This window comes from Macaca fascicularis, chromosome 2, assembly GCF_037993035.2.
Source record: "Macaca fascicularis isolate 582-1 chromosome 2, T2T-MFA8v1.1".
Classification (NCBI taxonomy): domain Eukaryota; kingdom Metazoa; phylum Chordata; class Mammalia; order Primates; family Cercopithecidae; genus Macaca; species Macaca fascicularis.
This window is the reverse complement of record NC_088376.1, coordinates 175,936,025-175,950,513: the sequence shown is the minus strand read 5'-3', so window position 1 is coordinate 175,950,513 and position 14,489 is coordinate 175,936,025. Positions and strand designations below refer to the sequence as shown.

Sequence of the window (14,489 nt, the reverse complement as noted above, 5' to 3'; positions counted from 1 at the left end):
CCATTAGCTGAGTACGTTTTGGGCCACTGAAGCTCGGGTGTCAGCTCCTGGCTTGATGATGATTCGGTAAACAAAGAGACTTCAATATGTTTTATGCCCAAAATGCTCAAAACAGACACAGAGGCTCAACAGGCCTGATGCCTGAGCCTCCTGCAAATGCTCAGCCAAACCACTCTATCAATCACGATTATTTGGTGCCCTCCTCTGGCCTTACTGCAGCAACTTCATTTAGCTTTCCTAAGAAACTGAAAAGAATTCTGAACGGAAGTCCAGGGTGCAATCACAAAAATCTGCCTGCAAGAGAAACCTAGTGTTGTCTGCACTTATAATAATTATTCCAATTCTCAAAGGCAGAGGAAAATTTGGCAGGGCTGACTGCATGCTTTGAAACTCATAACGTTCTTAAGGTGATATAATTTTGCTTTATGTATTTTTAAACATCCCCCAAGGAGAATGAGAGCTCTATCAGTTCCTCACAGTTAAGATAACTAGGCTACCTGGGCTCTGCTCAGAAGAATAAGTCAATTTACTCTGGAGAAATAATTCTGTGAAACTCAGACAGAGTTAGAACAGCATGCAGTTGAAAACTGTATCAAAAACTCAGGCTAAACAATATTACGTATTAAGGTCATATAATACTTATACAAGTTATTTACTAGCTCTTAGCCAAGTCCCCTGGGTAAGCAAACTACAGAGACAAGAGTTTGTGTCCAGTTCCAGAGAGCTTCCAGGTTCTCAAAATGAGTTTTGTCTCCAAATCCAAGGCCTCCTTTACTGTGTACTTCCCCCTGCCCAACCCCCCACCCCACCGGGACTGAGGTGACCATGCTCCTTCTGTTGGGTCAACATTGTCTGATCTGTTTTGGGGACAGTACATACAAGACTTTCCAGCCATGTTATGAAAGGGTTAGGCGAGGGGATGGGACACCTCACGCCCACATTGCTGAGAGCGAGTGGAGTAGTGCAAGTGCCAGAGATAGGCCCTATGGGGTTTCCAGAGCAGCTCTGCGGGTGCCAGATCCCAACAGGGCAAGATGACAAGCGGAAGTCCAGCTGTGAAGGCAAGAGGGAGAGGAACCAAGGAGGTTCCCGTGGGTCAGAGGAAAGTGACTATGGAGGAAGTCTTTGTCCAGGGCTTTGGGTGTTGGCGTCAGCTCCTCACGCAGCAGGTATAAGACAGATGGAAGGCACATAGGAACAGATACAGGGCATCCCTAACTCTTCCTTTCTTGCCCCTTTCTTCAGAGTTTGGAAACTCAGAGACCTCCAGGATTGGAACATGCAACTGATTCTTATTTGTAAGTGGTGAAAAACAAAACTGAAGAAGTCGGTGAGGAAAAAAGATCAATTAAAATTCAGCTTTGGGATAAGGATGAATTTAGCACCTTTTCTGGAAATCTCTGAAGCAATTACATTTGTACCCAGTAAATATTCTCATTCGGAAAACAATGCCTCAAGAAAGAGAGTAATAAAAATAACCACAATGAGGGCTCTCATTAATACTGGATCTTATGGAAATCAATTGTTCAGTCCCTCCACAAAAGACCAGATGGGCAGGAGGCTAAATATACACCATGCACTAAACATTATGAGTATCATAGTTTACAAGTCAAAGGGGGCTCTATTGAGGATAGTTCTATTTTCCCTCTATATTATCTGTTAGACAATACCTGATAACAATATCCAAGTAAATGACAACTTGATAAATAGTAATTTCCAATGGTGAACAGAGGTGACATTTCCTCGCTACAAAAATATTTTCTTTGGCAGATGAGACTAACTGAATAAGAAATCCACTGACACTGAAATCACACAGCCAAATTCCCTATCACAGCACTTATCACATTGTGTTAGTGTTGTTTGTTAAATATCTTTACTTACTTTCCTATATGCTATAATATTTGCTTTTTTCTCCCCAGTGTTTTCAAGCGGCTTGACATACAACAGGCACTCAAACAATGTTTCTTTGATTTCAATTGAATCCCTTTTAAGGCCATTTGCTCACTGATTTAATAAGGGAATAGTAGCCTGAAAGCACATGTTCTGATCTTTCACAGGTAGGTAAATTTTGTTAAAATGAATGAGGGTCTTGATCTGAAAAATACTGAGGAATTTTACATCAAATGTTTTAGCGCTGTTTCATAAGAAGATAGAAATTCTGGCTCAAGTGGGTGGTTATCAGTTTCTAATCAGTGATCCTATCTTAGCACCCTCAAAGAGGAACAAAATAAATTACTTTCTATCTGTGAAATGAAAAAGTAAAAATGTAAAGCAATTTAAACTGAGAATACCTATATAAAGGAAAAAAAATTGTGAGTCTCAATCTTAGGTTTTAAAATGGATTTCAAAACAGCTTTCCAATACTTCTAAGATTCCTATGAAAAAGATGAGATAAGAATAGGAAGTAACAATTTCCTCCAAAGTATACACATGAAAGTTGGCACAGAAACACCATTTATTTGGGCGATGACTGAAACAGTTGGCCCATTTAATCAGACAAGTGGTTTGAGTTCATCTGGTTTTCACCTGCACAGTCTAGTCCAGCACAGACAAGCCCCCAGCAGGGAGGTCGAAAGAATGCTTTATCCTATCTGATTCAGTGATCCTCTTCTGACATTATGTCCATACTGAAGGGGATAATAATGCATCAGATGATTTCAGGTAACTTACCTCTTCCCCTCCTTCTGACCTAGGAAGTAACGTAACTCACCTGTCTCATGTGCAGAGGAGAAGCACAGCCTTGAATCACAAGTAGGTCTGGGAGTAGCCCTAGCGATGCCTCTTGGATCTGGCTTGTCCCATTCAATAAGCACATCTTTCCAAAAGACCAACAGCCCCTCAATGCAGAGACCAGAAATTCCAATAGCATTCTCCTATCTAAGACGTATGCCTATGGGAGCACAGATATTCTTAGGAATAATAACAACTGTAAAATCATGTTTGATTTGATTCTATTTTTTGGCTTCCTGCATACATATTTGGTATGATGCTTGTACCAAATCAACCATTGTACCATCTGTAGAAGAAAATGACATATGCAAGACTGATGACTTCCTTATCCCACTGCCCTCTCTATGTTAAAATTAATAAGAAGAAACATTAAGTCATTAAAATTATTCATGCAAGCACAGCCTCTCCCTGCTCTCCACTTCACACACTTTATCATCTGTGAATGACTGTGGACTTACGAGTTTCCAATCTAACTTCCTCCGGAGATCCAATGAGTCTGTCTATATATGGCATGGAAGCTTGCCCCTCTCTTTAGACATTTTATGCAGTTCCGAGGATGCAACAAATCTCATTTGGGAGCTGCACACCATCACCCACATATTAAATTGTCACCCTGAGTAATAAAATTCACAAACTCCATTTCATTTTTTTCATCACCATGTTGCCTGATAATATAAAAAGGTGTCATATACCTTTGATTTGTAGCTTGTGTGTTTGTGAAATAGCCTCTCCACAAACAACCTGATGAAGTCAAGGAAGCTGAATGACTTTTTTTTTTTAATGCCCAAGTCTATTTCCCTGTAAATATTCATGTGCATAAACATAAAATGTTAAATGGTGTGAAATCTTGGTAATTGCACAAGTAGGAAAAAGTCATAGCATGATTGTTCTGAGTAAGGTAGAAATTTCTAGACTCACTGCCTGTATCAAAAGCAGTGACTCCAAATTACATAGGCACGTATGGCATTTCCAGACCTTTGAATAACTGACTAAGATATCAAAAAATGCCACATTGGTCATATGTAATTGAAAAATGGCTATCTGCTCTTTCACAGCTTTCCTTAATTTAGGTGTCTTTTGTGATATGCAAAACATATTTATACCTGTTTTCTAAAGAATATATTTGTAGTTTGTTTTGAAAGACACTTGGCTAACAGTCATTTTTCTGCCATTCTTATGTGGGGAGAAGAGAATACCAATCAATCATAGATGCCATTTAGATTTCTGGTAATCTTGTTTCCAGAAAAATAATAGAGATTTTGGTAGTCATTTGTGTTGAGATCACTGGCTAGTCTCATCATTATTCATCAACTTGATTCTCCATGGAGTGATTTTTAAAAGTCGGAAGTGTCAGACTCTTTCAAGGATATGACGAAATACCTAGGCTTCGCCCCTAAATAAAATAATCATAAACACTACTTTTTGTCTATAATCTAAGGGATTCAAAGACTTATAAAGTTGATCAACCATGGATGATTTCAGGTGAACAATCTCTGCTCTAGGATTATGATTATCCTTGTCTTTAAAACATCATTATGGTGGCAGTGTGAAGAACAGGCTGAGCTAGGGGCAGACAGGCTGCAGGGAAGGTATTTGCCATTTTCATTACAGCCAGTGAGTGGTGAGGGTGATTTGACCAGAGTGCAGGAAATAGAAAGAAAAAAAAAAAAAAAAAGACAGAGAACAAAATCAACAAAACCTGGAGATTGAAAGGGGTTTGATATCTATATAGAAAGGAAGGAAAAAGACCTCACTCCTTAGTCATGTCTGACATTTTTAAAAAAAGATCATGAAGTGGAAAATCAGCCCTCCAAAGTTTTAAGGCTTTTACTGGTATATCTTTATTTTGCATGAAAATAACCCTTTGATAACTAGTAAATAAGCAAGTAAATTGACAACTAGTAAATAAAGACTATCTGCACAGAATATGCTTTTAGTGATTAGATATATTTGCAAGTTGATTTTTTCTAGAATGTCTAAAGAAGGTTAGTTTCACGTTCATCTATAGGCCATGTTCTACAACACACTCATTGCACTTACAGTGACTAGAAAGGACAAATTTAAAGTGTAATCGCTTTAGAAGGAATAAGTAGTAGAGTATGTTCTTCACATAACCAGTGAATGTGGCAAAGGAAAATTAGCAAACAAAAGCATCATAAATTTATTTCAAACAACAGTAGATTGAATATGTACATCTATTTCTTCTCTGTCCTGAAATAATGATATTTCCCCAAATAACAATATGAGAATTAAAATATAAAAGGTACAAGTTCCAAGGGGAAGAAAATAATATGACTACCGAAATTGAAAGACTTCAATACTTTTTTAAAAGATAGAAAACAGATATAGGATTAGTAACAGACTTAATATAGGAAAGAAGTATGAACAGTGTTCTACAAAGAGGATGCCTTGAAAGATTCTGCTTTTGAACTATCAAAATAGCTCAAATAGGAGTAATATGTATATGATTAAAAGCAGAGGCATTAATTAAAATTCTTTGTGAAAATATTAGATCAGGCTGGGCACCATGGCCCACACCTGATGCCAGCACTTTGGGAGGCTAAGGCTGGCAGATCACTTGAGGCCAGGAGTTTGAGACAAGACTGGCCAACATGGCAAAATCCCATCTCTACAAAAAATACAAAAATTAGTCAAAGGTGGTGGGGTCCACCCGTAATCCCAGCTTCTTGGGAAGCTGAGGCACGAGAATTGCTTGAGCCTGGGGGGCAGAGGTTGCAGTGAGCCAAGATCATGCTACTGCTTTCCAGCCTGGGTGACAGAGCGAGACTGTCAAAAAGAAAGAAAGAAAGAAAAAAAAAACCTCTCTCTCTCTCTATATATATATGCCACTCTCAACTATCCTTGGCAGTTTGGTGGTTATCCCTCTTACATCTCACCCCCACCACTACTGCTTCCTTAAAAGACAGAATCTGAAGGCTTCAGATTTAGGGTACCTAAGTAGAAGGCAGGAAGGTGGGAACATGGAGCTGACAACAGGACTGAATAAACAAAGTTTCACAGTGAATAGTAGATCCAGCCTCAGCCTCCTTCCTCCTCCCTTCTTATAGAATGCTAGAGCTGGGCTTAAAGCCCTACTCCAAGATAGTATATGAGAGGATGCCTCCCTAGAACAAATAGTCCCAAGGAAAAGACACCCTAAATCTGAAGAGTCCTAATGAAAGAGCTTAGTTGCCCTGGACTACCCTCTAAATTATCAGCAAATAAGTTCCCTTGGCCTGCAGCGTTCAATCAACTTTCTATTGCCTCAATCTTAAAACATGACTGCCACAAGTATTTTAGAGAAATCTCCAGCAGAAAAACATTTAGAAATAGGGGAAAAAAGAAAAAATAGGAATACAAAGGAAGATGAGGCAATGCAGGGTATAAGAAGCATTTTTTAAAATCTGCCATTACTATTCTCTGAGAAATGAGTTTATGTCAGTAACAAAGAACAGAATACTATTTAAAAGGAGTAATGAGAGACAAGAAGCTCTTAAACATTAAAAACAGGACAGCTAAAATTTAAAATAAATCAATAAAAGGAAAAGGGAAATACTCAGTTTTGTTTCAAATATGCCTTTTTTGGTTGGGTTTTGCACCTAAGAAACTAAATACCACCCCTCTATTTATCCCTAAAAGACATTTTGTATATTACAGGAAGAGATTCCCAGGTCATTAGATTATATATTCATAATTTGGGGCTTTTTAAAATGAAATTCTTAAGAGCATATGCTTGCCTTGTAACCAAGCTCAGGCTCAGTTACTCACCACTTGCAAAAGCAATAACAAGAACGAAGTGCAGTGAAAAGGAAAGTGACTTTATTTTCCAAAGCTAGCAGTGGGGATGCAGCTGGCTTACGCCTCTAGGAACCATTTCAAACTTCAGGCTGGGAAGAGGGGCTTACAAAAGGGAACTTGGAATGGGAGGCATGAGGGAGGGACGCTGAGGCCCAGGTCTGCATGTTTTGTGCTATCTGAAGCCTTGGGCCATCTGGAGCACAGGCTGGTGTCATCTCAGCACTGGCCGGGTTGTTGACTAACTGCCTTGAGGTAATCTCTGGAATTTGGCAGCTGGGTCTCTATGCTTTGTCTGTTTTAAGATTAGCCCCCTGGAACTTCTAAGTAAGCACATAATTAGATACAACCATACAGTTAGTTAAATGTGCACAGAGGTGAGGGAGTGTATGGCAGGAAAGGGAGGGACATAGTGTTTCAAAGAAAGTACATTCCAAGGTCATATTTTAAGACTAAGGAGAAGAAAAAAAGGGTTTTGCAGTAAGCTTCAAGGTTATATCTTGAGACTAGGGGGAAAAAGCTTTAAAATAGATTTTCAGGCTAGACTGTTCAGCTTTACTGCCTGGATTGTAAACTTTTGTAGGACAGAAGTCAAAATTCCTCAGTTTACACATAGTTTTACAGAACCTGGCACATTTTTGATCCTCACTAAGTGTTGTAAGAAATCCTTTTTGGAAATATTCTTAATTATTCCAAACATGTCTAAATCTTTTAGGATGGAAGAAGCAGGAAGATATTCAAATGAGTTTAAACATATTACGGGGGATCTACTAAGAGAACAAGAAAAATAGTCACTATTTTTGAATAAATAATGGTAGTAAAACAGAAGAGGAAAAATAAAGATTGTACTTCAAAGTGAAACAATAAAAATGTGAAAATACTAAGTTAATCAGCAAAGAGTGATGTTATTTAATGAACACAGCATTAAGATGGATGCCCTGAGTTTTTCTAATATCATACAACAAATATTTATCAATGGCTGACAATGTGCTAATCACTGTGCTAGATGTGTTTGAAATGTAGAGATGAAAACAATAGAGCATATCTCTTTAAAAAGCACAAAGTGTAGCAAGACCAGATTAAAGCAGAATATGATAATCCCTTCTCTTAGAGGACATACAAGCACTGTATACACATTTCAGGCTAGAGAAAAAACTGGTTGGGATAAGATTTTAGAAAAACTCAACTTAAGCAGAACCTTGAAGACAAGTCAAGAAGACCAGAACAAAAAAGATATATTGAGCCGGGATGATAAACCATTGCAGTGTGCCCAGGGAATGAGGCTTTGTCTGTGATGGCGAGAATTTCAGGGCTAAAACCAGGAAAGTTCTAGGCCCTCAGGAGCATTGTGCACCATATAAAACAGTTTGGAGTATAATCCTAAATCAATGCAGAAACATTGATGGGTTTTTCCTCAAGGAAGGGAAACATTCTGATTTGTCTTGGAAAGATCATTCTGACTGCCCTGTGGAAGGTAAATTGGGAAGCTAAGACAGGAGGAAAGTGAACTGGTCAGGGAGCATCTATACTAATTCATGGACAAGAAGACAGAGAAATATGGTAGCTTTAATGAGGATATTGGGGGAGAGATAAATTCAACAGATATTTAGGCAGTTGAAACAATAGTATTTAAACACTTATATATGAAGGTTCTATAATTATTCTCATGTTTCTGGTTTAATAGCTCAGCAGATGGAGGTTTCATTTCTCAAGAATGGAAATATAAAAGAACAGACTTTGAGTGGAGATGCTTAGAAAGGGGAAGATCATGAATTCTGTCAGATGGGTTGAATATAGAAGCCCCATAGAACATCCTAATCGAAGTAGCAGGAGGTGTATATTTTTAATGTACTTCTTGTACCCATGACTCAGCTTTATGATGGAGACAAAGATTTGTAAATCATCAGCATTCAGGTAGTGGAATGAAAATAAAATAATACTAACCAATATTTACATGGTAAGGAGAGGAAAAGGAGCCCAAGGATATGGAGTAGAAGATTCCAGTGAAGAAACAGAACCTCCAAGCTAGACTGCTGTCAAGGAACAATAGTAGGAAAGAGTTTCAAGAAGGAAATGATTGGTTAGTGTATCAGTCAGGGCTCGCTAAAGAAACAGAACAAATAGGAGATAGATGATTAGACAGTTAGATGACAGACATATATACAGATACACAACTGTATATACAGATAGATATCTATATCTATCTATATAAAGAGATTTATTACAGGAATTGGCTCACATAATTATGGAGGCTGAGAAGTCCCATAATCTTCCATCTGCAAGCTAGAAGCCTAGGAAACCCCAGTGCATAGTTCCAGTCCACATTTAAAGGCCTAAGAACCAGGAGTCCAGATGGTGTAAACCCCAGTCTGAAAGCAGGACGAGATTAATGTCCCAGCTCAAGCAGGCAGAGTGAATTCTCCCTTTCTCTACCTTTTTGTTCAGTCCAGGCCCTCAACAGATAGTAAGATGCACAGCCACACTGGGAAGGACAGTGTGCTTTACTCAGTCTCCCAATTCAAACACTAATCTCATCCAGAAACAACCTCACTCTGTTGTTTCACACCAGAAATAATGTTTATCCAAATATACGGGGAACCTGGGATCCAATAAAGTTGACATTAACAATTATGTGTCAGTTTCTAAAGCTTCCAGGAGATCAAAATAGTAAGTCCAAAATGTACCCAAAGATATTGTTGCTCTGGAGTAAATTAGAGACCTTTTCCCGTGCAAGTTTGGTGTCAAGGTGGTGACTAAAACTTAATGATCGTAAGAAAGAATGTCAGAAAACAAGGAAAGAAATTATAGGCTAATCTTTCAAGAAGCTTGGCTAAAACAATATAACATTTGGCTCCTGCCTCAGAAAAATGAAACTGTTAGAAATTAGGAGTCATCTCGATGCTGCCAACAAACTCAGCATTTTTAGGCATCCCCCAACCCTCTCTACAATACCTTTGGCTGTACAACTCTGCAATCAATAAAATGTGTTCAGTGAAAGACCCAAACAAAAGAATTATCATTTTTGCATCACATTAACATATATTATAAATCAAAGTTATAGTTAGTTCAACTTTGCTAAGAAAAACTAGCATTGCCTGTGGTATAACCAAGGAGGTAAGAACTGGTTGCTACCATTCAATATAGTCCATGAGCAGAAATGAATTTTTCAGGTGATTTATTCAGCTTAAGTTTCTTAAAAATTGTACAGTACAACAAATTCTTTGGAGTCTAGTCCAAAAACAAATAGGAATCTGTAAAAATTGAAGCAACTGCCCTTGATTTCTGGAGATGGAATCTCTGACGTCAAATGGGATTTCTTTTCCCAAACTGAGTCACCAGAATTATAATTATGTTTTGGTAAATTGTCTCCAAATCTGCCCTTACTATCAGATTATAGAAGTCCGAATAGGGCTAGGGTATGTTGCAATAACAAACAATTCCATAGTTTTGATGACTTAAACAAGAAAGATTTCTCTCTTATTCATGTCCATAACAGGTTAACAGGGGGTTCTGTTCCTTTTAGTTATTTAGAGACTCGGGCTCATAAAGCAGTCACCATTCAAACATCACAGAGTTAAAGGGTGCTCCAGAGAGACTTGCAATTAACCAGAGACTAACCAAAGTCACCTTTGCTCATGAATATTTACTTAAAACTAGTCACATGGTTCCCACACAGATACAATAGAACCATGAAATCATGGAATTCAATCCTACCATGAGCTCAAAAAGTGAAGAGATGGATATATTGTGAGAATTTTGATAATGACGACCATGTGAGAGCATTCTGGCTACACCTGTGTCTTCCCAAAGGTATGTAAATACACACAAACATACACATGTACATACATATGCGTAGCAATAAGAAACGTCACCTGGGTGGTGTCTACCTTTGAATATTGTTTCTTGTGTCAGCACATTTGCATCATTTTTTAATTTATCTACTCACATGGCCTAATCAAACCAGAATCCCTCAAGAAATCCAAGATAGAGTTTTAAATATTACTTTAAATTGGGTTATCTGTACACACAAAAAGAACAATCACACCAAGAAGACAGTATACTTTCTAAATTATGTAAACAAAATTATTTTCTATGAGAATAATTGGGTACTATGCTGCTAAAGAGAAGCAGTTCACACATTTCACTGGCAAATGAGTACCTGTTTTTATAAAGGGATAATCAAGGTTTAATTTTTGCTTGGAAAAACAGAAAGAGAAATATTTGCACAGACTGCTACTGCCACAAGTCTTCTCCCTGAATGGCTTCCTCTAGCTATATTTTTAATTGATTGGCTCCTTTCCAGACATCTTTAGATTACGTAGTGAAGTACTAGAAAAAATGCAATGTTTTCACCTTGAACTTCTAGTAAAGATGCCTTTAATTTTTTTTCTAAGCCTGTTGCTTCCCAAAGCCAGACAAGTTTTCTTTTGTGGCAATCAGACATTTCCTCAGTAAATGAGGAATTCTTAGCAGCTTACAAATTAATTACACAATGAAATTATTAATGACACATTTGAAAATTTTACTTGTATGCTTGTACCAACATTTGTTTCTATATGACATTTTCTTTTTTCTCTCTCTCTAACACCTTCTAGTCTCTCTGGTTAACTCATTGTTGCTCTTTTATCCCATTCACAACTATTTTGAGAAGGCTAAGTCCTATTGATAATTCCATGGTGACATTCATTAGTTTTCTCCTGACTAATTTATTTGGAGCCAATGAGTCTGAAGTAACCCTTTTCCTAATGCAAGAACCTGTCTTTTAGAGCAAAGCTTCCATTCTGTATTTTCTTTCTAAACCAGGGCACGTCTCCGAGCGTCTCAAGGGAACAAGTTTCTAGAATTAGTTTTGCCTCTTCTTTTGAACTTTAAATTGAATCAGCTTTCCCTGAGCTGCCCTTTTGGTGCTAGATTCTTGTGCCACTTGGATTCTTGTGGATTCATGCATAGTCTAAATTTGTATAAATTCCTTCCCTCAATCTGATCCTGCTGCTATAACAAAATATCTTAGACTGAGTAATTTATAAATAATAGAAAGTTAATTCTTACAGTTCTGATGAAGGTGAAGTGGAAGATCAAGGTGCTCAGCAAGTTCAGCATCTGGTGAGGGCCCAGTCTCTGCTTCCAAGACAGAACCTTGAATGCTGCGTCCTTCTGAGGGGACAAATGACACAGAAAGAATGGAATAGAGTGGAATTATCTGAGAGATAGTAGAATAGAGTATGACTAGTGTGAGCGTGATTGTTTGGGACCATGTGTGAGTGTGACTGAGTGTGAGTAGGTGTCAGTATGACTGTGTGAAACTAGGTGTATTGGAACAGTGTGGGACCTTATATGAGTGTGACTAGGTGTGAGTGTGAGTGGGTGGGACCATGTATAAGTGTGACTGAGTGTGACTAGGTATGCATGACTGTGTGAGGCTAGGTGTATTGGAACTGTGTGGGACCATGTGTGAGCATGACTGAGTGTGACTAACTATGAGTAGGACTGTGTGAGGCTAGGTGTACTGGAACTGTGTGGGACCATGTGTGAGTGTGACCAGGTGTGAGTGGGTGGGGCTGGGCATGAGTGAAATAAGTGTTAATAAGTGTGGGTAGGACTGGCTGTGCCTGAAGTTTGTGTGACTGGGTGTGACACATACCCAGTGTGTATATGAAGTGTGTGAAGGGCACTGAAGATGAATGAGACATTGCGCTTGAGTGAGAGGGAAGGAGTTCCTGAGGGAGTGACTGCATTTGAGGGACTGACTGTGCAACTGTGAGTGAGCTGACTCTGGTGTACATATGGGTTGGGCTAGGTGAGACCGGGTAGGCCTAAATGGAGGGCAGTGGGGTGGCTAGTCAAGAGTGTGAAGGAATGTGAATGTGAAGGGAACGACCAGGAGTGTGAGTGAATGGAACAGGTGTATATGGTTGGGCGAGAGTGACTGGGGCTGAGTAAATGGAGGACACTGAGTACAAGTGATTGTCGGAAAGTGGGGACACGAGTGTGGATGATTGTGAGGCTGAGTGCACACCCCGGGCACGTGTAAATGGAACTCAGTGTGTCTGTACACACGCCAGTGCCACTGGAGATCAGCAAGGAAATGGGCTGAAATCAAGTAGGCATTTACGGATTAGGGGACACAATGAAGTTGGAATCAAAAGCAAGGAAGCTGCTAACCTGGCAGGAGCCAAAATGACACAATCATTTTGTGGAGTCAAGGAAAAGAATTTTTAAAACTCATAAGAACAGGAGGACAAGGTGAGAGAATTAGGTTCTCACATAAGCACTTGGGCTCTATCAGGACAGAAACCAAGTAAATGCCTGGGTAGCTGATGTGACATTCTACCTACAGAGAGAAACGTTCCTAAATGCCTATTCATAGAGAACTGACTAATTCCAAGGCAAAGATCCCTCCGTGCTCGCTTGTGAGACTAGGGAGATGATTGAAAGCCCATTCAGGGTGAGATGAAGTTTTGATAAAAGATAAGTCATTTAGTTAATTGAGCTTTTTATTGTATCTCTCCTTGCCTCCAAAATCCATAAAAACTTCAAAAATTTAATGCAACACATCAAAGAGGTTTGGCTAGGCGGCCCAGTCCTTGAAGTCTTGCCTTTCCTTCCATCCCAGAGCAGTGTGCATCCTATTCTGCTATGGGCTGCCCCTGGGAAGGCACTGAGAGTGACTGTGTGTGAGTGGAACAGTGTGGGACTGCTGGGAAGATTAGTCTGATAAAAACTACTCCATTATCAGAGCCTGTTCTTTTTCTTTCAGGCTCACTTATGTTACAGAACTAATTTCTTACAATTAAAAATGAAAGACTGTTTGATGAGTAAACAAAGAAACGAAACTCAAAGATTGGGTCATACTTCTACGTTAGGATAATAAGGATTATAACTTATAAATTGCATAAAGATTATTTAGAAAGAAGTTGTGTCAGCTGAGCACAGTGGCTCACACCTATAATCCCAGCACTTTGGGAGGCCAAAGCGGGTGGATCACCAGAGGTCAGGAGTTCGAGACTAGCCTGGCCAACATGATGAAACCCCATCTCTACTAAAAATATTTTTAAAATTAGTCAGGCATGGTGGTGGGAGTCTGAAATCCCAGCTACTTGGGAGGCTGAGGCAGGAGAATCGCTTGAACCCAGGAGATGGAGGTTGCAGTTAGCTGAGATGGTGCCACTGCACTCCAGCCTGGGCAATGAGAGCAAAACTCTGCCTCAAAAAAAAAAAACAAAAGAAAGAAGTTGTGTCTTTCATATATAGTAAATAACCAAAATATTAGTATGTCTGCTAGATAACATTCTATTGAAATCAAGGAATACAATATAATGTATAATATATAATCATCTAAGTGTGAGAGGAGCTGAGTAAATGGAGGGCTGAGTAACTGATAAATCAAAGGTTAGCCAAGTTTCATACCATGGATGGACTTCCAGAGGAGTCTAACAAGCCCCTGAAATCATATGCAAAATGTGATTATGCCTTTTTCTGGATGGAGTATCCATAAAGTGTTCAGAATCTCAAAAGGAACCTCTGACCACCCCGCCTCAACCCTAACCTTGTGAATTGCTATTTTAGAGATTACTCACTTGTACAGACACTGAGTTCCTTGTGTGAATTCTGTCTTAGTGATTTCACTAAAGCTGTTCCTGCTGCTTTTGCTAGTGCTGATTTTGTCAGAAGCCTCTAGGCCTTGACCTTTTGAAAGTTACAGAAACTTTTGCAGTGGGGATCCGCCATCTTGTCTAGCCACCATCCGGGACACAGACACGGCTTCTGTTCTTGAGTCTCTACTAAATGTTTCTTTCTAAGAAACTGGATTTGTCATCCTCTTTCTTTAGCCTGTCAGCTGCCATGGAGTTGGGGGTAGGTTTGCATAGACCTGGCCACCACGAAACATGTGGCGAGCCAGATCGGGAGCTGAAAGACTAAGAAATGAGCAAAGGGAATGAAGGATCCATGGGGGAAGTCCTAGG

The 14,489-nt window shown here is 39.2% G+C and overlaps 1 protein-coding gene across 1 annotated transcript in view; it reads right to left on the bottom strand.

Moving 5' to 3' along the window:
* The window catches only part of LOC135969415 (uncharacterized), a 494,620-nt gene that overhangs the window by 8,421 nt on the left and 471,710 nt on the right, over nucleotides 1-14,489 (bottom strand). The window contains exon 6 of the mRNA XM_074033712.1: nucleotides 11,575-11,679. Within this exon, the coding sequence (XP_073889813.1) occupies nucleotides 11,575-11,679 (105 nt within the window). The remainder of the gene's footprint in view (nucleotides 1-11,574; nucleotides 11,680-14,489) is intronic.